Source organism: Hemiscyllium ocellatum, chromosome 10, assembly GCF_020745735.1.
Source record: "Hemiscyllium ocellatum isolate sHemOce1 chromosome 10, sHemOce1.pat.X.cur, whole genome shotgun sequence".
Classification (NCBI taxonomy): Eukaryota; Metazoa; Chordata; class Chondrichthyes; order Orectolobiformes; family Hemiscylliidae; genus Hemiscyllium; species Hemiscyllium ocellatum.
This window is the reverse complement of record NC_083410.1, coordinates 13,069,744-13,094,460: the sequence shown is the minus strand read 5'-3', so window position 1 is coordinate 13,094,460 and position 24,717 is coordinate 13,069,744. Positions and strand designations below refer to the sequence as shown.

The 24,717-nt window shown below is 40.3% G+C and overlaps 1 protein-coding gene across 1 annotated transcript in view; it reads left to right on the top strand.

Annotated features, from left to right (window-relative positions):
* Positions 1-24,717, top strand: part of wdr27 (WD repeat domain 27) — a 471,702-nt gene that overhangs the window by 196,915 nt on the left and 250,070 nt on the right. The window contains exon 22 of the mRNA XM_060830707.1: positions 13,576-13,678. Coding sequence (XP_060686690.1) covers positions 13,576-13,678 — 103 coding nt within the window. The remainder of the gene's footprint in view (positions 1-13,575; positions 13,679-24,717) is intronic.

Sequence of the window (24,717 nt, the reverse complement as noted above, 5' to 3'; positions counted from 1 at the left end):
GAAATGAGACCAAAAGGAAAAGTAGAAATATATATTAATTTGAAAACACCTCTAAGACAAGCTGTAGAAACTGAAACTCCAGTTGTTTCTTTCTGGACCTCCTAGTGAAAGATTTGTATTTGGACCATCAAAGTCATGTCATGGATAGGTTTCTTGGGCTGCTCATGATAAAGTAGAGCTCAATTGATATTTATGCTACAAATCCAAAATTATCTTAAATTAAGCAGAGCTTACAAGTGTTTGTTATCATGGAGTACATATGGCACATGAACAATATTTCATTGTAAGGGGATGACTGGTGTCTCACCTGCATCATAAGACCTCAAAGTAAAAGGGCAGTCTCTTATATTAAAAGATCCTACAATCTGAAACAGATATTTCAGTCGAACGCCTGTGAAAATGTCCGCGTGAATGAGACAGTAAATTATTTATGACTTACTTATGCCCTAAATGCACCAGATGGCCCAAGTTAAAATCTAACCCATGTGTCATACAAATATGTAAGAAGTTTAGATTTTGGCGAAGCCATTTGTAGATCAATTAAATACATAGCAAACAGTAGTACTGGGATGTTAAACTGACTGTTAGTGTCTTTCTTAATCCTTAAATGTTATGGAAAATCAAGAGATTGTGGTAAAATAAAGCTTTAACCTTTTGCAACCACAGGACTTTGCATAATTCAATATTCTTATTTGTGGAAGTAGCCTTTTCTGAATTACCATCATATGTTTAAAGATTATTGAAAAATGTTCCATATCTGCAAGTGTGTTCCACAACTGCCCACTAAGAGATTTGAGTGTAACTGGAGGATTAATGTCAGTTCCAAAATATTGAAAGGTTTACAAAAGGCAAAAGTAGGCTTGCAGGACCTTTCATGATGTTAGGAGGTTCCAACATGCTTTACAGTTTCCATCTGCCGAAAGCAGTGTAACAAACGATCATGAGCTAGATTTAATGATGCACCCCTGAAAGTCACACTTTTAAATGGTTTAAAATAGATCTTTTGTGCTTCTGCCCCCCCTATCCTTCCTGGACAGGAAGTTCTACGTCTGAGCGCTGCTAACCATTTAAATGGACGGCAGATCTCTAATTTCAGAACCATCTTTGGAAGCTATTGCCATGCTGGGACTGCATCCAGTCACAAATAGCAAGGAACACACTGTAGATATTTTTAATCAACCTGTTATGACATAGCTCTGGAGCACGTGGGATTTGAACTTCAACCATCTGGTCCAGAGATAGGGATACTACCACAGAGCCTCAAGTGTCCCCTAAGTCTTACATCAGGACTTGAATCCATAATCTCCTGATTCAGAAGCAAGCATACTACTAACTGAGTTGAAACTGACACAAGGAGCCTATTATGTTATTATTTGCATTCCAAACCAGGCAGGCAAGTTTTTGAGACAATTAGGTGAGATCACATATAAAGGTACCTCCCTCAACTTCAGTAGACATTCTTGATGTAGTAGCAGTTGTTGTTCTTTCAGTAACAGTATTAAACACAGAACCCAGATTATGTGTAAGTCTGAGATTTTGTAGCCATTAAGTAGCGTTAATAAATTTCAAGACATCTATCGCCTTAAAAACTTCTTTGTCTTATATATTTCGAGGCCAAATATATGGGAACACTCAGACCATTTCCAACTGGTAGAGTGTTTTAACCAGAAACCACAACAGAGCCATGGACCTGTAGTTAAAGATAAGTTGTAGGGGAGGTTTTAGCGAGGTCAGGCTACAAGACAGGGGTTGGGGAGCTTGGGATAAACATGCCATGGGTTTTAGAGGGAATACCTTGGCAAGTGGAAGCTCCAATGAACCCAGAGCACCTGTTAAATTGCTACCTTACCTGCAATCAGTCATACAGTGAAAGATGCCAGGTTGAAAGATGCTTGGCGTGGGCCCTTCTATTGCTGGTTAAACTGCAGTGTCAGTGTAATAAGGTCCCTAAGAAACCACTTAAAGACCTCAATTGACACATAGACAGACAGGCCTCTCAATACTTTCCCTACCAATGGTAAACTTGCAGCGCAGCAGGTGGTAGCCATGGAGTCTCCTGCCTGCAACCCATTCCGAAGGATGTGGGATGTAAAATTCAGTTCCAATAAACCTTTGTTAGAGTCTCCTCCTTTCTCTCATTCTGGTAAATGATTGTTCTCCTCCAGCTAAGATCAAGAAATTGACATCTGTTTTCACAAACTGCATCCAGGTTTAGATGAATATTTAACTGATTATTGTTGGAAACCCTTTATTTGAAATTTTGAAAATGGTCTATTTATCTACTTTGAAATTTGTTGAGAGGAATCAACTGCGCTATAATTCAATTGTTGTAGCTTCTGTTACTTCAGCATAGAACAAGTTGCAGTAATGACTACAGTTCCTCCATAATTATGTTATCTGCAAATTACTTCCTGGGAGTCAGTCAGTCTACCTTCATAACTTTCTGTGCAATGCCATGTGCCCACTGACAGTGATATTAACGAACTGGGATATATAATTCTCTATTTGTTAATTGAAGTCATTGAGGTATGTGGAGAAAAGCTGAGAATCTAGTGCAAACCCTGGGGAACATCCCACATCCACGTAGCAAAGAATAATCCCTTTATTCCTACTTTCTAGCCCCTATCTCCCAACCAATTACCAAGCCATCGACTGGAATAGAAAACGTCACAAATAAGTATTTCAAGTAAATTGTGTCTTCACATCAGAAAGAAGAACAAAAGATAACTTGGCAGGACAATTTGCAGACCTGCTAATTTCAATGAATTCATTGCTAATCTCTCTGACTATTATTTCTAAACAGGTTGGATTTTAGAACTGAAGATGTAAGTTGTCATTGTCTGACATGAAGCTGTTTTTAATGTCAAGCGACTGTTGTTACAGTTCTGAAAAAAAAATAAACTGTTCTCAAGCCAGTGTTGCTGTGGGCAGGCTTGGCAAGAAATCATTGTAGCATTGCTAGGAAACAATGACTCATTTTATTCTACCCGTTTCGTGGGTTCTTACTGAGCGCCAGGCCTTGCAGATTTCAAAGAATGAAACAACTTCTTTTGATGCTGTTAGCTGTGGTTCACTTGAACTTGGTGTTCCTCCTTGCCTTGCAGAAGCTGGTGTTCATAGCACGCAATTCAGTATGCTCTTGTATTTGTTTTGTTTTTTCTGCTTGAGGTTACCAGACTGTTTTTGCTCCTTTGTGGAGAGAGCAAGATTATTATCAATAATTGTATGTGCATACTTAAGGATTAATTTCAAAGATTTTGACACTATATGCACAGTACTACTAATAATGCAAACATTCCAAAACATCCAGTGCAGGGACATACATGCAGTTGGAAGAACTTAAGGATGAGTTCAGGCGGAGTTAGCACTTTTTGCACAGAAGGTGGTCGGTATCTGGAATGTGCTGCCAGGGGAGCTGGTTGAAGCAGATGTGATAACAACTGTGAAGAAGCATTTAAACAGACACATGAACAAGCAGGAAATACGGGGATACAGATCATGTGCAGACATGTGAGATTTGTTTAAAATGGCATCATGGTTGACACAGACAAAGTGGGCTGAAGGGCCTGTTCCTGTGCTGTACTGATCTATGATCTCTGGGTCATCAACAATGCAATCTTAAGGCCTGTTTATACAGAGTATAAACAGATTCATGCAGACAGCTTAAGAGAATGATCTAAGATGGAAGATTTCTGTTTCTTGTACAAGAATGAAATGTGTCCATTCTTTTTCTTTTTTTCTCCCTCTCTCCTCCCTTCTCTCTCTTCTTTTGGTCTCGGAAACCCAGTCCCGTCCCCTGACTCCCAGCCTCTGAAGTGGGGTCAGCAGAAATGCCGGGGCAGTGTGGGGACATCAGCGACTAGTGGCCAGAGCAGGGTCAGCAGTGACTCTGCACAGAGCATGACGGCAGCCAGCAATCAGACCACATGTTTTTCTTTTTAACTTCGCTTCTTGTATTTTCTGATATATGGTTGTACGCTGTATAGCTGTAGTGTATCCTTGTTTTTCCTCATTTCTCTACTATGTAACTAAGGATTATACCTTGGTACTCTACCTGAGATGGGGCTATAAGTGGCGACATATATATTTCTCACTGTACTCATTTGAGTACATGTGACAATAAAGCTAATTCAAATTCAATTTCAAATTCAAATCCAATTTTTCCTCCAAACCACTCACCATTCTGACTTGGAAATATGTCCCTGTTCCTTCCGTGTCACTGGGTCAAAATCTAGAAACTCTATTCTAAATGTCATCATGGGTTTACCTACAGAAAATGGACTTTAGTAGTTCAAGAAGGCAGCTCAGTATTGCTTCCTTAACCACAACTTAGGATGGACAATAAATGCTTGCCTAGCCAGTGACGTGCACATCCCATAAGTAAATTAAAGAAAACCGCCTACAGAAAGGATATATGAAATTGTCAATTCCATCTTCAGGTGAGGCTTCAAAGCCAAACCAATGTGGTAGGGAATGTTCCATGCACTTTTCACTTTATTATAAGCAGTTGATGCTACTGGAGTCAGCTTCTCATAGATCTACATTCAAATCATACAGATAGCATAGCCAGAATATGCTGGATATCAACCATTACTCATTCATTATGATGAGCCTATATCCTTGACTTTCTTGGCTCTAAGGAGTGGAGGCATGTGAGCTTTTCACCTTGTCTGGACTACAGTCAAGAAGGAGAATATAAATAATCTATGCCCAAAAGGGATTTCTCTAATGAAACTATCACTGCACTGTTACCTCTTTTCTTAGGAAAATTACAATAGTTAATAGTTAACTAATGAGACTTAAAAAGGAGATACCTAAATGATGAAAACCAAAAGAACTGCGGATGCTGTAAACAAAAACAAAAGTTGCTGGAATAGCTTAGCAGATCTGGCAGCGTCTGTGAAGAGAAATCAAAGTTAACGTTTCAGGTCCAGTGACCCTTCCTCAGTTCACCTAAATACTGATCTTTTTTCTCATGTTCTTCCCTGCTCTTTTCTTGAAGTCATTGAGTTGTGCTGATTTTCAGTCATACAAATAGCAGTCCATTGGTCACTTACTTAAATGCCCATTATGCATTTGTTGTCCTAGACATTGGGTTTTAGCACAGATACAATTTCCTCACCTTCATGGAGACATCAAAGCCAATCTCTATCCTTCCCTCATCCAATTCCCACATACGTGGAAGAGCTTGCTGGCCGACTGTCTTATTCTAGTCAGCGGTACTGAGCCAACTGTAGTCCCAGTTAATTTAGAGCAGACCAGAAATTGGATGCAAGATTTTTCAGTGAAAGCAAGATAGTGCTGATGTTGATGGCTTGAAATAAAAACAGAAAGTGCTGGAAATGTTCAGCAAGCCTGGCAGCATCTCTGGAGAGAGAAAGAGAGTTAACATTTTGTGTACGACATGCCTTCTTTGGAACGATAGACTATCTAAGATTGTTCAGAATTTGTAACTCAGCTGTGCACAGACTGAGTCATCGCAGAAGCATTACTTAAATCTTTTCAAAGATCAGTCAAGAATTTTATCCCAAAGGGACCACAGCCTAATAGAAATCGTGATGCTTTCTTCTTGGATAATGGATGTTTGAGTCAGTCTGCCACAGTTTGACTGTCACATTGTTGGATAAACAATGTATCCTCCTGGTGACCTTACCAGCAGTCCTGTTAGAGTTGTTCGAAATTATAGACTCCTTGACCGATCAAAGCTGAAGTTGCAGTAAATAAGATATACAATATATAAAATACCTCCTGATCCTGTTTAAAACAGCTCTGTTTTCTGTGAAAGGTCATTGCATGGAATATGCATATTGGCCCAAGGGTGAATATGACACATGTCTCCAGAACTAAAGCTAACTCCTGCAGCTGATTTATGAGCCTTCTCTTGAGTGGCACAGTGCATTGTATTTGACTTGTGGTCTCAACAGATTTTATTTATTTTACATAAATTATGTTTCCAGTGAGCTTTTTGCAGTTTATCTTTTTTTTAAGTTAACAAAGAGATTGCAGGATATCAATGATTCAAGTATGCCGTGTAATGACAGTGGGAATATGAATTTCATTTTCACTGGGACTTTTCCACCCACACCATTGCATAAGTTCTCAGGCACAGCAAACCCATTGATCATTCAAATTGCTATATTGTTAGCCTGGAATTCTTAGCATATCAAAGACAATCATGTTGTGGTTTTGTAACATGCATATTTTAAGACATGGCAAACAAAATGGTATTGTTAATCATTTCAATTTGAATATATTTAGTGACTGGTCTAGGTAACCTGAATATCTATATAAGCTTTGAAAGGAAGCTGTGAACTAAAGTATAATTTTAGGACACACCTAGTCATTTTAAAAAAAAAGCTATATAAATACTAGTCATTTATTTACATTTTTAGTACCTAATCACTTAATATTTTGTGATTGTGTGAAAACCTGAATAAGGGTAAGTCATTCAGGACTGAGATGTGGAAGAATTTCTTCACTCGGAGAGTGGTGAACCTGTGGAATCTCTCCCACAGGAGGATGTTAGGGCCAGTTCATTAGATATATTCGAGAGGGAACTGGACATGACCCTTGCAGCTAAAGGGACCAAGAGGTATGCAGAGGAAGTGGGAATGGGAGACTGAGATTGCATGATCAGCCAGGATCATATTGAATGGTGGCACAGGCTCACAAGGCCGAATGGCCTACTCCTGCTCCTATTTTCTATGCTTCTATGTTCATCATTCTGTTAAGATAGTGGGCAATGTAATTTCTTAACCCATGAAAACTCTCACACGATAGTTTTGCACCATATAACTTAAAGACAGATTAGAATTTTTTTTTAATTTGAAAAATATACCTTGTTCATAAAAATCTTTATATGCATATATAGTCACTAAAGCAGTTCAGTTCTGTACAGTTTTAACATAGTCAGAACAAAATAACATTCTTCCAGAAGTTCCAAAAAGCCCAAAGGATTTATTAATGTGCTTGTTGCTATTATTGACAAACATGAAACAGCTGCTTTAACATTCTTTGTTGTCAGCCTTATAACCTACATATTGGTACACATTTGCATCCAGATAGGTTTGTTTGCATTATTTAGAACAATGTTAGCAGAACAATTTTCAGTCATCTTACAAAAATTCAGAATCCTCAATTTTTTGTTTCTAAATATTATTCTAATCTCTTCAATTTTCTTAATTTATCATTCTAAAAGAATTACTCAAATCACCAGAATGAGACTTTCAGCTGAGTGCAGAGCTGTTTTGAGTTGTGCGCTGTAAATCAGAGCAGTCATCAGCACTAAATTTCTTTGATCTCATTAGGCAAAACTATCATCTGATTTTTCTTCCCATTAGACTGGATTTACTTATGGATTTCTATGTTTTCAGTAAAATGATGTCTTTTGCCCCTTGATTGATGATTGATTAACTGATGAGCACTATTGCCCTGAATGCATATCCTAACAACAATACAACAATTTATATTGTGCCTTTTAAGAAGTAAAACCTCTGAAGAAAGTTTTATCAAAGTTTTATGCAGAGCATCGGAAAGGAATATTAGGATGGATCCGAAAAGTTTATCTGATTTTGGGCTTCCTGACTAATGTGTATTTCAGAAAATGGTCCAAAATGAATTTCCATCTTTAATGTGGTTAAGAAGAGCTCTTGTGGGGGTGTGGTAGCATGTCGGTGTCAAGTCTAACTCTGGCACTTAATGGCTGAAGAAAGTGCATTCTGAATGTCACCAAATAGGCTGAGTATCAACTTGTAAATCCTTCCGACATGTGCTGATGGCGGGTGGTAAAAGCAGACAAGATTCCTGATTGGCCATGTGATGAAAAGAGATTGGAGCCTCTACTGAAACTGCCCATTGTTCCGACTACAGCATGCACATAAAAGTATGTGTTGTCACACCAACTCAGAGTCCTTGGAGGGGCTGGTTTGCTCTCTTAGTTAGATGACCAGTTTGGATCAGATCAGTGCAACAGCATGAAGTTTGATTCCTGATCTGGCTGGAGTGGATTTGATGACTGCCTCCTTGCCCTACCAAAAAAACTCAGAGGAAGGAAATGGTTAAAGTCTTTGGTTGGATAAGAGAAATATTAACCAGTTGGCTCAAGCTAATCGTTAACGTTGGCAAGGAATGGCTTGTTGCAGTTCTTTGCCAAGACTGATGCTAAAATAGGTGATTGAAAATTTTGACTTTTCCCCAGTAGCCTTTTGTCATTTTAAGACCTACAATAAGAGCTATCATATTGGGAAAAGGAATGTAGGATGTCAAACTCAGCATGATGTCCAAGACAGCATGATAAAAGCTGAAACACTTTCTTTTAATCCCCTGAATTTTCCTACATAACAACCACAGTTTAAACTAGTTCATTACATGTAAAGTAACTTGAGCCATTTCTGAGAGACACTGCATGGACATAAATATTTTTAACTGAAAATGAACAAATCCATGCCTGGACTGTTTCCTGGCTAATGATAGTACCACAAACCTTAATCCTAAGGAGAACATCATGCTGAAGGACTGCTAAGCCACAAGCTCCAGAATCTGGCAAGTTTGAGACTGCTATCTTACATATTGCAAGGCAAGTCACCGTTGGCACCAATGGGATCCAGTTTATCGAAATGTTGTCCTGCTAGTTTATTTCAACAGATTTCCTGCACATGGAAAATGTACATTGGAGGAGCACATCTGCCAGCTGCTTGGCTATGAGTCAGCAAAACTTGAAGAACCAATGCTCACCCTCAAGGGGAAGTTGCTCCTTTTCTCCCTCAGTGAAAGGGAGCAACTGGTTTGGAGCAATAACATGCATTAAAGATTTATAGCTTCATACGGGTGCTGGCAGGTGGGACTAGATTGGGTTGGGATATCTGGTCAGCATGGACGGGTTGGGCCGAAGGGTCTGTTTCCATGCTGTACATCTCTATGACTCTATATGTCTTGGAGTGTTTTTACATGGGCACAGCAAAGGTATGTGGTCTAGACAATGACATCGTTGTAATGTCACCTGACTAGTAAACCAGGGGGCCAGGCTAATTCTCTGCAGTCAGCAGTAAAAGTCTCAACACAGCATCTGGTACAATTTAAAGTCAGCTAATTAATAAAACCAGATTGAAAGCTAATCTCAGTTGTGGTGACCATGCAACTGTCAACGATTGTTGTAAAAACCCATCCAGCAAGGGAATCTGATGTCCTCGCTTGGTTCTGCCAATGTGTGATTCCAACAAAGAAGCAATACTAATTTCAAAGGCAGTTAGGGATGGGCAAAAAACATTGGCCTTGCCTTTTGTGCACATAATTCCTCGAATGAGTTGCTCCCTTTCACTGAACAATCTCAGCAAATCCCTGTTTAAGGCTGAGTATTCATCCTTCAGGAGCTGGTGTGACTTGCAGTTAACGCATTCCGTGAAACTTTAAAAAAAATGTTGTTGAGAAGACACCTGGATGTAGGTTACTGAGTGAGTGAATGTAGTCCTGTGAGAAATATAAAACTCAGTGAAGACACCAGAAATACTAATAAAACTGTATGTGTCTTTGTGTACATCCACATGATTAGCTGACATGGAAGTATATACTAACTTAGGAAACTAAGTAATATAAGCACAATTAAAATTGTATTACTTCACATATGAAGGCTTAAATGCTAGAGCTCAACTTGTAAGTTAAATAGTCTGTACCATTGAACATATTCAATAACTTCATGATGGATGCACAATTGACAGTTAATGAATATGAAAATAATGCAAAAATTAAAAATATATATATTTGAGTATCATGTGTACCACAGGTCACAAAGGCTACCACTAAAAACGTAATGTTTTGAAATATGCTGACTTTACTATGGAGCCTAGAGGACTGCACTTCAGTAACTACTTCCCACTCAGCTCTCTGATGGTTGCTTCTGCACCCTGACTGACTCTTGCACTTTCCCTTCTGACCTCCTTCCATCACTAATTCCTCCCAATTGGGACCCTTCCTCCCTTTCAACCCCACTTCCCATATCATTCCTAATTTACCTTCCCAATGGCCGGGCTCTGCCAGTTCACCCGTGCATTCCAAACGCTCCCCACTATCCCTTTTGGCATCCCAGCCTTTCCCCAAGATTCAAATATGAAGGCAGCTGGAAGGTGGCTAACCCACTTCATGGTTCCTCCTAGAGAAAAAATTGCTCTTGATGTCCACTGTGCCGATGAAGACCAAAGACCAGTGTCAAGGGGGCTTCAGGCCCTCAACATATTGATGCACAAATCTAGCACATCCCCTAAATCACCAATATATGGGTCTAAATTAAATTTCCAGCCCAGAGGCTACACAAAATTCATGTTATGTTAATAAGGTTAACCTTTACTCCTTCCTTAAATATAAATATTAATTGGCTACTCAATACCAAGACCATATTTAATATATAACTTCCAAGGATGATTGAAAAACTTAGTTGGCGTCTGTAATATCTCTTCGTCAGTGGTCTCTGGTGATTGCTGTCAGCCCCTGATGTTTCTCTATTTTGTTCATTTTTCAGAAACAATTCCTTTCCATATAATTTTAACAATTTCTTCATAGTACACCTTCATTCTCATGCTTACTAGAAACTGCTGCTAAATGTTTATTCAGTAATTGTTTCAGACTCCGCAACTAGATTTTCCCCTTCATCTTTGACATCTGTTTTTTTGAGCTTATTAAAAGCTCTCACTTTCTTTATAAATTCTGTAATAGCCTCCTGAAATGAAATGCTTTTTGTGGTTATATGCAGAATGTGGGACAAGACTGACTTTGAGATGGAAAAGATTTGTTTCAATGCTTCCAGTAAGACCCCAAAAGGGCCAAGAAATGTCTCCCAAGCTGTATCAGTAAATAATACGATGTTCTTCCTTGATGGATGAGGTTGGCTGCCTCCATGACCATTTCTTTTGTAAGAGATGCAATATATGAACAAATTCCTTTTACTTACATACTAGATCCTGAGTATTTAAGTATTCGCTTCTAGCACACAAAAATGCGTCACACTGTGAGCCTGACTGATGCCCTTTCTCGTAAAACTCTTCGTACAGTCCGGGTTATTTGAGGAATGATTTCCAATTACAGGATCACACATTATAGTGGATATACTTTTCTGAGGCTTGTTAGTGAAAGGTTGTTGAGCATGAGCCAGCATGGTCAAGGGGACATGTTGTTTGATATAATCTGCCAGTCATTGGGCTGTACATACATACTTGGCATCACGCTGGCACTGAAATTCATACATCTTATTACTCATTCTTGTGGTAAGCAAAACGCCTTTTAGGCTTGATGGCAACATTCTGTTATTGGAGAAAGCCATTTGTGGATTTACTGCATAGTAGCAGCATGAGACAGTTCTCCAGCTGTTGTTCATATAGTTGAGATCCCTTCCACTTCCTGCATAATCTGAGGTAGACTGTCCACTGCTCAGGGCCAAAAATGGTGGACATATGCCTTTCATGAATATATGTGATTGATAACAAGTAATGAGTGAATTAAGTGTATCCGTTATCACAAAGAATAGTTTTGATATGCCATGTCTCAGCATCAAGCTTATGCGGTGAGTAAGTGGATAGAGCCCGATTCACCAATAAGAGGTTGTCAATAAGATTGATCTTATAGAAATCCCAAGGTGAATTTTGGCCAGTGAATGTAGGCTTTCAGGAGATCTTAGTTAATAGCCCATTTTCCAAATACTCTCTTCCACCCTTTTCCTTCAGGCAGAAGATATAAATGTTTGAATACATGTACAAACTGATTCAAGAGCAGCTTCTTCCCCGCTGCTATCTGATTTTTGAATGGACCTCTCAAATGTTAATGTTGATCTCTCTCTCTCTCTCTCTCTGTCTAGACCTTCTCTGTGGCTGTAACAGTGTTCTGCTCTCTGTTCTGCTATCCTGCTGCACTTTGTCTGGTGTGTACAACATGCAAAGCAACACTTTTCACTATACCTGTTCATGTAACAATAAATCAAACTCAACTCAAAATTCTCAACTAATACATTGAGGAAGGGAATCTCATTTGATTTCTTCATTTCAATGGTAAATTGTAAGTGAAGAATAGAATTTATTAATGACATGTATAAGCATACTTCCAATACTTAGATGACATATTTGTGATATTTCAATCTGCACCGAAGAATTCCTTTATATAGCTTCATAAATTCCAGAAACACAGAAAATATTAGAAAATCTTCATAGGTCTGGCAGCATCAGTGGAAAGAGAAAAAGAATGAATGATTTGAATCTGATGATAGCAAATTCCATCTTGACTGGGAGTGATAGGCTCTGTTGATGCAGGCAGGAAAGTAGGAGGAAATCTCCATGTTAAGACACCCACTATGTTGGCTATGTTGAAGAATTAAAATAAACAGCTGAAGGCCTTCAGGGCGGTGTGTGTGTGTATGGGGGGGGGGGAAGGTGGAATGTAGCTGCAGCATTAGTGATGGACATAGTTATAGCTCATCATCCTTGTGGCCCTGTCATTGAGGTATGGATCCTTGGACTCTGGTGGTCACATAGCTTCAAATGTGTTGCTGGTCAAAGCACAGCAGGCCAGGCAGCATCTCAGGAATAGAGAATTCGACGTTTCGAGCATAAGCCCTTCATCAGGAATAAGAGAGAGAGCCAAGCAGGCTAAGATAAAAGGTAGGGAGGAGGGACTAGGGAGAGGGGCGATGGAGGTGGGATAGGTGGAAGGAGGTCCTGAATGATGACACGGCTCCCGAATGATCTTGAATCCTACACACTATGGAAGGGATGGTGAGGGTGATGGTGGCGGTTCTTCAACTGTGCATATTGACTTCTCATTGAAGAATAATTGCCCTAATTGGCTAATCACCCTCAATGACCACTTTGTTGACCCTACTTGCAGCCTTTAACTGTGATGGTCTCCTAAGAATATGATGTAACTCCCCTCTATCTTTCCAGTCCTGAACCTCATTCCAACAGAATCTCAATAGTGCTCGGAAAATGCAGCCTTTTACACTCCAGCATTTATGAGTATTTTGAAAAATGAAGAGGAGCATTTTAAAAAGTGAGAGCTTCCATTTAGACTGTGAACCTATTTGATGTAGAAGGTGGTGAGTTGGTGCCACTTCCTCATCAAAGAAGTTCCCAAGTATCTACAGGAGAAACAAAAGCCTGCTGAGCTGTAAAATCCACTTTTTAAAAGTTAAACCATTTTTAAAATCAACCTCTAGCACAGGTGGGACTTAACTACAAGAGGCCCTTCAATGTTAACTGGGACTTGAACCTACAATCTTCCAGTTCAGAGGCCTATCAGATGAGCCACAGCACTTTCTTAAAACCTACTGCACCTAATATTCCAGGCAATCTCCCATCCAGATATTAACGAGGCTTGAGTCTGCTTAGCTTCTGAGATCAGGCGAGATCAGGTATTTCAGATTAGTATAGCCTAGGCAAGAATTCACTTCTCAACTTTTATAATAATTACTTTGCATGTAGAGCTTGATGTTCTAATTAAGGAGAAAATCAGTTCCCAACAGATTAAGAGAGTAAATGTAATCTGGATTTAAATATTTGCCAAACTAGAGAACTCTATTGACAGTGAGTGATGTTTTTTCAGGTCTGTGCGTCGATATGAAGGACATCACAATCGCTGCCATCCATGCAAGATTGCCCTGAGTCCCTGTGGGAGATTCTTGGTCACAGGATCTGAGGACAAGTGTGTAAGTAAACACTTCACCATCATTACACTGTATCTGCAGGTTGCTTATTGCAATTATGTCCATCATTAGCTAGAGAATTGTATTTACGCATGAAACAAAGCTTGACATTTTATATTGCCCCTTTCACATAGCATAACAGGTCAAGGTCGCTTTTGATGTCATATAATATTACTGGCAACAGTTATTAAAAACTAAAAATCACTTTTCCCATTGTATCTGCAAACGTAGTTGAATGGGAAAGAGATCAGTAAGCTTTGTACAGTCAGCAAGGAGAGATCTCATCCAGAGTCAGACACAACTCGAGTGAGTATATAGTTTGAGAACTTTAGAGACAGCATGGGAATTCAGTGCAGAGGGGAAGAGTTGCTTTTTGCTTGCTTTCTGTTGGTTCATATTTTTAAAGTTTTTTTATAAACAGATTAAGTTGAAGCCCAGTAGTGGGGGCCCTGCATGAGACAAAATGAGACATCATAGGAAAACCATAAGTTCATTGTTTGGTAATAGCTGCTAATTTGACTATCTTCGATTGAAGGTAAATAGGAGCAATATTTAACTAAATTTTAAAAGCAAATTAAGAAAAAACTAAATAAAATAGAGATGCAGGGCCAGGCGATGCATTATACCTAGGCAAAAGTGAGGACTGCAGATGCTGGAAACCAGAGTTTAGATCAGAGTTGTGCTGGAAAAGCACAGCAGGTCAGGCAGCATCTGAGGAGCAGGAAAATCGACGTTTTGGGCAAAAGCCCTTCCTCAGGAATGGTCCTGATGAAGGGCTTTTGCCCGAAATGTCGATTTTCCTGCTCCTCGGATGCTGCCTGACCTGCTGTGCTTTTTCAGCACCACTCTGATCTAAACAATGCATTATAGCTGCATGATGTGGGAGCTGGTGGAGGCCATTGTGGTTAATAGTAAGCTCTACGAACATCAGTAGCAAATATTGGTTGCTTGAGGAAGTCTGGTTCAGAATTGATGAACTAGAGTCTGAGCTTTGAACACTGTGACCATCAGTGAGGGGGGGAGTTACCTGGATGTTGTGCTTAAGGAAGCAGACACACCCCTTAAAAGATGAGAAAATTAACCATAGCATCATGGAGTCATTATTGAGGGGGGGTGGGGGTGGGGGGAGGAGAAAGGAGATAGCATAGTCAGGGAAATAGACACTGTTCTCTCTGGCATGATTGAGAGCCCCAAAGGTTTGTTGCCTGGTCGCTTGGTTCAGGATATCTCATTTGGGTTGTAAAGGAACTTGAAGTGTGAGGGGGAAGATTCAGTTGTTGTGACCAATGGCGCTACCAACAATATGGGTGGAAAGAGGTTCTCCTGAGGGATTATGAGCTGCTAAACAGTAAAAATCAACAGGTCTAGCAGCATTGATAGGAAGAAAGCAGAGTTAACATTTTGAGTCTGGTGACTTTTCATCAGAACTGTTAGCAGCTCTGAGCTGGGAAAAAGTGGTATCTATGCTGAAGGCAGAGTTGGGGAGGTGGCTGGGGTAAGGGAAGAGATGAAATCAGAAAGGTAATGTCCTGATTACAATCTGAGCCATGAGCTAATTGGCACAAGGTAAACAAGATTAAGAAGATAAAGGCGTGGCTGAAAGAATAGTGTGGAAGCAATGAGGAAAGAAGGGAGCTGTTGAAATGGGATAGGGCTCCACCTGAATCATGCTGAGCAGATTCCTGGTGAATCACATTACTAGGGCTATACTCAGGCTTTAAACTAAATAGTGGGAGGGTGAGGTCAAAGTGAAAACAGAAGTTTCTGGTAAAACTTAGCAGCTCTGGCAGCATTTGAGGCAAGAAAACTGATTTAGCATTTTAAGTCTGGAGATTCTTCATCGGAACTGTTAGCAAGTTCCCTTACCCCAGCCACCTCCCGAACTCTGCCTTCAGCATAAATACCACTTTTTCCCAGCTCAGAGCTGCTAACAATTCTGATGAACAGTCACCAGACTCAAAATGTTAACTCTGCTTTCTTCCTATCAATGCTGCTAGACCTGTTGATTTTTACCAAAACCTGCATTCTTTGCTTTATTGTAAAGCAGGATGTCGGGTGGGGAGTGGGTTCAGTTGTGTAGAAAACTATAATGTCAAAAGTAAAGGAAAAGACAGGATTGCTGGTTAGTGATGGGATTGATTGTTATCAAAAAATGAAAGAAAGGGACAGAATATGGGACAGAATGTATGAATATCATATTTTGCTAAAGAATCAAAAAAAGTCTAGGGAAACTCAATAAGACAGCAAGCTTAAAGGCTTTGTATCTTAATGCACAAAGTTTTCAGAATAAGGTGGATGAATTGATGGTGCAAATCGAGTAAGTCAAGATCACAAGAACTTTAAACTAGTTCCAGGTTGTTGGGGGGCGCGGCGGTGCTCAGGTGAAGTTAAAAATTCCAGAAGAAGTATTAGGACAGAGAGTATGAAAAGCATCAGAAATCTAATTTCAGGCACAGCAAATAAAGGGGACAATTGTGAGAACAGGGCAGTGAATGAAGGACAGAGGTGTTATACAGAAATACGTAGTGCTGATTGAAATTGACAGGTGTAATGGTTTGGGCATCACAGAGTGATCAGGGCAGGGAAATTTAATCCAAGGATTTGCATCCTAAAGATAGGACAGACAGATGGACAGAGGGAATGAGGTTGCCTTGTTTGTAAGAAATGAAATCAAATTGATAACAATAAACAATCAGAAGTTGGAGTTGAGGAACAGAGAAGGAAAAGGATAAATCAGGAGATATAGAAAAGGCACTATTATAATAATCATGAGAGACTTCAGTATGCAGATGAACTGGAAAAATGAGGTTGGTCGCATAGCTCAAGACTAGGAATTTGTGGTCAAAAGAGAAAATGCTGGAAAATCTCAGCAGGTCTGGCAGCATCTGTAAGGAGAGAAAAGAGCTGACGTTTCAAGTCTAATTGACCCTTTGTCTAAGCTCAAAGGAATTTGTGGAATGTCTACAAGATGGTTTTTTGGAGCAGCTTGTGGTAGAACCCTTTAGGGAACAAACAATTCTATATTTGATGATATGTCATGAGGCAGATTTGATTAGTTAGCATAAGATAAAGAAACCCCTCAGGACTAGTAACCATAATATAACAAAATTCACCTTCAGTTTGAGAGAGAGAAGCTTGAATCAGATGTAATGGTATTACAATTGAGTAAAGGTAACTCCAAAGACATGAGGGAGAAGCTGGCCATAGTTGATTAGAAGGGGAGCCTAGCAGGGAAGACAGTGGATCATCAATGGCAGCAGTTTTTTTGGGTAATTCAGAAGGCACAGCACAGGATGAGGCAACCATGGCTGATAAGGGATGTCAAGGACGGCATAAAAGCGAAAAAAAAAGCTTACAATATAATGAAGATTAGTGGAAAGCCTTTGAAAAACAGCAGAAGCCAACTAAAAAAATGGGAGAAGAAAATAAAATATGATAGTAAACTGGCTAGTGATGTAAAAGAGCATTGCAAGTGTTATTTTAGGTACATAAAATGGAATAGAGAGGCAAGAATGGATATTGAACCACTGGAAATGAGGCTGGAGAAGGATTAAGGGGAACAAAAAAATGGCAGAGGAATGGAATAAGTAATTTGCATCAGTTTTCAAAGTGAAAGACGCCAGCAGCATATCGGAACTTCAAGAGAGTCAGGAGGCAGATATGAGTGGAGTGGCCATCACTGAAGTGAAGGTGCTGGACCATAAGACCATAAGACATAGGAGTGGAAGTAAGGCCATTTGGCCCATCGAGTCCACTCCGCCATTCAATCATGGCTGATGGGCATTTCAACTCCACTGACCAGCATTCTCCCCGTAGCCCTTAATTCCTTGTGACATCAACAATTTATCAATCTCTGCCTTGAAGACATTTAGCGTCCCGGTCTCCACTGCACCCTGTGGCAATGAATTCCACAGGCCCACCACTCTCTGGCTGAAGAAATGTCTCCGCATTTCTGTTCTGAATTGACCCCCTCTAATTCTAGGGCTGTGTCCACGGGTCCTAGTCTCCTCACCTAACAGAAACAATTTCCTAGCGTCCACCCTTTCCAAGCCATGTATTACCTTGTAAGTTTCTATTAAATCTCCCCTTAATCTTCTACACTCCAGTGAATACAATCCCAGGATCCTCAGCCGTTCCTCGTATGTTAGACCAATCATTCCAGGGATCATCCGTGTAAATCTCCGCTGGACACGCTCCAGTGCCAGTATGTCCTTCCTGAGGTGTGGGGACCAAAACTGGACACAGAACTCCAAATGGGGCCTAACCAGAGCTTTATAAAGTCTCAGTAGCACAACAGTGCTTTTATATTCCAACCCTCTTGAGGTTAATGACAACATTGCATTCGCTTTCTTAATCATGGACTCAATCTGCATGTTTACCTTTAGAGAATCCTCGACTAGCACTCCCAGATCCTTTTGTACTTTGGCTTTACGAATTTTCTCACCATTTAGAAAGTAGTCAATGCTTTTATTCTTTTTTCCAAAGTGCAAGACCTCACATTTGCTCACGTTGAATTCCATCAGCCATTTCCTGGACCACTCTCCCAAACTGTCTAGATCCTTCTGCAGCCTCCCCACTTCCTCAGTGCTACCTGCCTGTCCCCCTAACTTCGTATCATCGGCAAACTTCGCTAGAATTCCCCCAGTCCCTTCATCCAGATCATTAATATATAACATGAACAGCTGCAGCCCCAACACTGAACCCTGCGGGACACCGCTTATCACCGGCTGCCATTCTGAAAAAGAACCTTTTATCCCAACTCTCTGCCTTCTGTCAGACAGCCAATCCTCAATCAATCCCAGTAGCTCACCTCACCTTGCTCAGCAGCCTCCTGTGTGGCACCTTATCAAAGGCCTTTTGGAAGTCTACATAGACCACATCCACTGGGTTTACCTGGTCTAACCTACTTGTCACCTCTTTAAAGAATTCCAACAGGTTTGTCAGACACGACCTCCCCTTACTAAATCCATGTTGACTTGTTCTAATCAGACTCTGCTCTTCCAAGAATTTAGAAACCTCACCTTAATGATAAATTCTAGAATTTTACCAACAACCGAGGTTAGGCTAATTGGCCTATAATTTTCCATCTTTTGTTTTGATCCTTTCTTGAATAAGGGGTTTACAACAGTGACCTTCCAATCATCTGGGACTTTCCCTGACTCCAGTGACTTTTGAAAGATCTCAACCAATGCTATTTCCTCAGCCACCTCTCTCAGAACTCTAGGATATATCCCATCGGGGCCAAGAGATTTATCAATTTTAAAACTTTTAGCTCTTCTAGCACTTTCTCTTTTGTAATGGCAACCATACTCAACTCAGCCCCCTGACTCCCTTTAATTGTTGGGATATTACTCATGTCTTCCACTGTGAAGACTGACGCAAAGTACTTGTTAAGTTCTCCTGCTATTTCCTTATATCCCGTCACTAGGCTTCCAGCATCAGTTTGAAGTGGCCCAATGTCTACTTTTGCCTGTCGTTTGTTTCTAATGTATTGAAAGAAACTTTTACTATCATTTTTAATATTACTGGCTAGCCTACCTTCATATTTGATCCTCTTCTTCCTTATTTCTCTCTTTGTTATCCTCTGTTTGTTTTTGTAGCCTTCCCAATCTTCTGATTTCCCAGTGCTCTTGGTCACTTTATAGGATCTCTCTTTTTCTTTAATACATTTTCTGACTTCCTTTGTCATCCATGACTGTCTAATCCCTCCCCGGGAGAAGCTGAAAGGTCTGAAGTTGGATAAATTACCCAGACCAGATAGACTACACCCCAGAGTTCTAGGGTGTAGACAAACAACTTAGACAAAGAAGCGCTAGTGAACATGATTTATTTAGATTTCCAGAAGGACTTTGACAAAATGCTGCACAGGAGGTTGTCAAATATGAGAAGAGCCAATGGTGTTAGGGGCAGGTGACTGGCATGGATAGAGGATTGGCTGACTGGCAGAAGGCAAAGATTGAGGATAAAGGAGATTTTTTTCAAGACATTAGCAAGTGGCTAGTGGAGTTCCACAGACATCTGTGTTGGGATCACAACTACTTAAGTTATGCATTAACAATCTGGACAAAGGAACTGAGGGCATTATTGCAAGGTTTACAGATGACACAGATAGGTAATGTTGAGGAGGCTGAGAAGCCACAGAAGAACATGGACAGGCTAGGAGAGTGAGCAAAGAAGTGGCAGATGGAATGCAACATCAGAAAATATGAGGTTATACACTTTGGTAGGAAGAATAGAGGGATCGACTATTTTCGAAACAGGGCAAGACTTAGGAAACCTGGAACTCTGAAGGAATCGTAGTTTAGGGTTTTCTTAAGGTTAATAAGTAGGTTCAGTGGATAGTTAGGAAGACAAACTCAATGTTTGCATTAATTTTGAATGGCTAGAATGCAAGAGCAGAGGCTGTACTGCTGAGGCTGGATAAGGTTCTGATCAGACTGCATTTAGAATTTTTGAAGCAGTTTTGGGATCCGTATCCAAGAAAGGACGTGCTTTGTTAAGAGAAGGATGTTTAAGGGAGCCCAAAGGAGGTTTACAGAGTGATCCTGGGGCTGAAGGGCTTGTCATATGAGGGAGTGGTTGTGGACTCTGAATCTGTACTTGATCAAGTTATGAGGATGAGGGGGGATCTGAATGAAACTTATAGGTGTTGTGAAGGTGGGTAGAGTATTTGTGGACTACAAGGCAAGATGTTAGAATTTGATGTTTGTAAAATAATAGGGGCAAGAATGCATGGCTCCTTTAAAAGATGATGTGCTTTATGTTTTCTGTGCTTAACAATTTAAAAATGAGTATCTGTGGGCAGCAGCTTGTCAGTTGCAGATGCTCATTTGTATCAAAAGGCTATACTGTCAGCAGGCAAAGCAGCATTTTTACCAAAACAACAGATTTTTAAATTTAGCCAATTAATTTAAACCAGGCACTTGGAGACTAACGACCAATTAAATTTAAAACCGATGGTTTTGACGATAGATTGTAAAGAAATTAATAGGTCATCAAGTGTATAAAAGAAGAGGGCAAACTGGGATTTGAGGTTTGTCCTCATGTCCCTGTAAACTGTTTGAACGGTCGGATTTGGGGACTGGCTTTGCTGCTCCTCTCCCTTGTAAAATTGCTGTCTCTTGTATGCAGCTGTAAATGTAACTGTTTGTTGTAAACTGATTTTGTAATTTGTTTAATAAAATTTAAAAAATAGAAGAGGGCTTCTGAAAATCGGCAGAGAGCAAACTGACATCTGAAGAGATTAGCTCTTTCAACTCTCAGAGTAACTATCATCTGACTAAAAGTTCAATGGCACTCTTAGACAATATTCCTGACCAGAGTTCGGCGGACAGAGGTGTTCCTGATGCAAACATTCGAAGGAGAAGTCACAGAAAAGTCCAGAAGTCATAACTTTGTTATTTTGAGAGACTAAATTGTATTGTTTTGTTATATAAGTGGGACTTGTATTTACTGAAGCAGCATACCATTAGATACTCATCAGTTTGGGGGAATTTATTAGGTTTGTTAGCAGTTTTGTTAATTTGTTCACTGTTGGAATTAGAAAAATAAGTTGTTACTTGCTGATTATTGAGTGAATGAAAGGATTTCATATTATTTAACCACATTTTAACAGTTTGGGGGTGAGAGGTCAGTTATTTCACTTTTTGCACTTCTTTTAACAGATTATGTGGTGGGGTGAGCCTCTCTGGGTGTTTAGTTATTAGATGGAGGGGGGGCGTATGGGGTTCGACCTCTGCCTCATAACACAGGATACTGAGACACCTGGATAGAGTGGACCTGGAGAAGTTGTTTCGCTAGTTGGAGAGACTATTGCATGAGGGCAGAGCTTCATAAAGAAAGGATAACCCTTAAAGAAGTGAGATGTGGAGGAATTTCTTCAGTTAGAAGGTGGTGAATCTGTAGAACTCATTGCTACAGAAGGCTGTGTAGGCCAAGTCTGTGAATGCATTTAAGACAGAGATAGATTCTTGATTAGTAAGGCGAACAAATGTTACTGGGAGAAGGCAGGAGAATGGTGCTGAGAAACATATCAGCCATGATTGAATGACGGCACAGACTCAATAGGCTGATGGGCTAATTCTGCTCCTGTATCTTTATCTAACATTGACTTTTCTAACTTTATGTCATGAAAAAAAGAATCAGTTTCGGGATAAGTGTTCAGGCCAGGGGGGAAAGAGGACCGCGTCATTGCAGGCAAGCTATATTTTCTGGTGAGATGCTTGCAGGGGTACAATTCAGGCTGCTGGCAGCACTTGCTACTGCACTAATCAAACCATGCAAAATGTGTCAGAAGAAGTAAGTGTGGAAGTCTCATGAATAACTCAGAGTTGTCAGTTCTAGGAAGATACCACAAGTGAAATGTGAGATCAAAATGGGAGATTACAAACCAAATGAATTATATGGACCTGCGCTGATTTTTAGAAGTCACGCAATTGACCATTCACTGACAATTGAACTTGAAATCAAACTATGTTTAGGTTGAGCAATGACACTTTCCAGCATTTTATGGGACACACTATTTGAATATAACCCTGCTTTATTTACAAAAATGGGTTTTATGTATTAATTCTTGCAATATACTAATTGTTGGCAAGGCCAGCATGTAATGCTCTTTCCTAATTGTTCTTGAGAAAGTAGAGGTGAGCCATAGGTTTGCACAACATTTATGCAGTTAAAGATCACTAAATTGGAAAAGTTCACTGAGAATGGTATTGTGTTGAGACCTATAAAGCAGTGCATCATCCACTGGGTACAACACTGTTGAGAATTTATGAGTAACATATGAAAAATAGGAAAGCTGTCTATGGTTTTCACACTGTGTCTGTGTTAATCTTTGCCATGACATTGTTTTTAGATTGAAAGTTTGGTACTTCATTGGCTATAAATGCAAGGCATTTGTAAATGAAAGTGAGCAATGCAAATGCAAAAAGGCAGTGAAGGACTAGTGCTGGAATATGAGATTATCAGGACTGTATTCTCTTGGACATGGAAAATAATTAAGGGTCACTACTCAGACACGATTTGATTCAGAGGAGCAGATAAAATTTTACTGAATATGATCATTAAGTCATCTATCTCCCCAGGTTTTATCACTCAGTGGCATGTGATAACAGGCAGACAGTAGTTGGCATTGAATTCCTAACTGCATTAGAAGTTTGAGACTCCAACCTCCTGTTGTTAAACTACCCCTTTCACCAGCCAGGGAATGGATGCAGGTGGAGAACTGTGGGCCCTTTGTAAGGGATGGCCTAGTGGTATTATCGCATGCCCATTGATCCAGAGACCTAGTTAATAATGCTCTGTAGACTTGGCTTCGAATCCCTCTGTGGCAGATGGTAGAATTTGAATTCAATAAAAATCTGGAATAAAGAGTCTAATAATGACCATGAATCCATTGCAATTTGTTGCAAAAGCCTATTTGGTTCACTAGGAAACTGTCACCCTTACCTGATCTGGCCTCCCAGACCCACAGCAATCTGGTTGATTCTCAACTGCCCTCTGGGCAATAAATGCTGGCCTAGCCAGTGACACCCTCATTCTATGACTCTTGATTAGATTAGAATGCTTTCAGTGTGGAAACAGGCCCTTCGGCCCAATAGGTCTACACTGACCCACCGAAGCGCAACCCACCCAAACCCATTCCCTTACATTTACCCCTTCGCCTAACACTACGGGCAATTTAGCATAGCCAATTCACCTCACTTGCATACTTTTGGACTGTGGGAGGAAACCGGAGCACACCCACGCAGACACAGGGAGAATGTGCAAATTCCACACAGACAGTTGTCTGAGGCGGGAATTGAACCCGGGTCTCTGGCGATGTGAGGCAGCACTGCTAACCACTGTGCCAGTTTGCCGCTCAGAATAAGGATAAAAAGTCTCATTGTCATGGAAAAATATGGGCTAATTTCCCTTGTAATCATCCTAATTAGCTATTCACCTCCCAGCTCCATGACCACCTTGAAGAGAAGTCCAAGAGAAGATTCTGGTGCAGGAGCTAACAAAGAGGCAAACTTCCTGAGTTAAATCTAAGGAAGTAAACAGTTTAGAAAATGAAAATTAAGAAATCTGTTTCAGACAATACCTTAATACTAAGACTGGAGGGCTCAAGTGCAAATTAATAAAAGCTAAAACAAACTGGTGTACGACACTCACGAGGACACAACTGGAGTATTGTGTGCAAATCACATTATAGGAAGGATGTAATTGCTTTGGAGAGAGTGCAAAGAAGATTTACAAAAATGTTGCCAAGGCTGGAGAATTATAGCAATGAGAAGAAATCGAGATATTGGGATGGTTTTCCTTGGAACAGAGAAGGCTGAGGGGTGACGCGATTGAGTTATACAGAACTGTAAGCTGTAGAGATAGAGTAGACAGGAGAAATCTGTATCCTTTGGCAGAGAGTTCAAAAACCAGGGGTCATAGTTTCAAACTACGTGGCAGAAGGATTCAAGGAAACGTGAGAAAAAATGTTTTTACACAGAGGGTGGTGGGTTTCTGGAATTCGCTGCCTGAATTGATGATGAAGGCAGAGACCCGAAACATGTTTTAAAAGGACCTGGAATTGCAACTTACATGCTGTGAGCTGCAAGGCTATGGGCAATGTGCAGGAATAGACAATAGACAAGGAGTAGGCCATTCTGCCCTTCGAGCCTGCACCACCATTCAATATGGTCATGGCTGATCATCCTTAATCAGTATCCTGATCCTCCTTATCTCCATAACCCTTGATTCCACTATCCTTGAGAGCTCTATCCAACTCTTTCTTAAATGAATCCAGAGACTGGGCCTCCATTGCCCTGTGGGGCAGAGCATTCCACACAGCCACCACTCTCTGGGTGAAGAAGTTTCTCCTCATCTCCATCCTAAATGGTCTACCCCGTATTTTTAAGCTGTGTCCTCTGGTTTCGCACTCACCCTTCAGCGGAAACATGATTCCTGCCTTCAGATTGTCCAATCCTTTCATAATCTTATATGTCTCAATCAGATCCCCTCTCAGTCTTCTAAACTCAAGGGTATACAAGTCCAGTCGCTCCAGT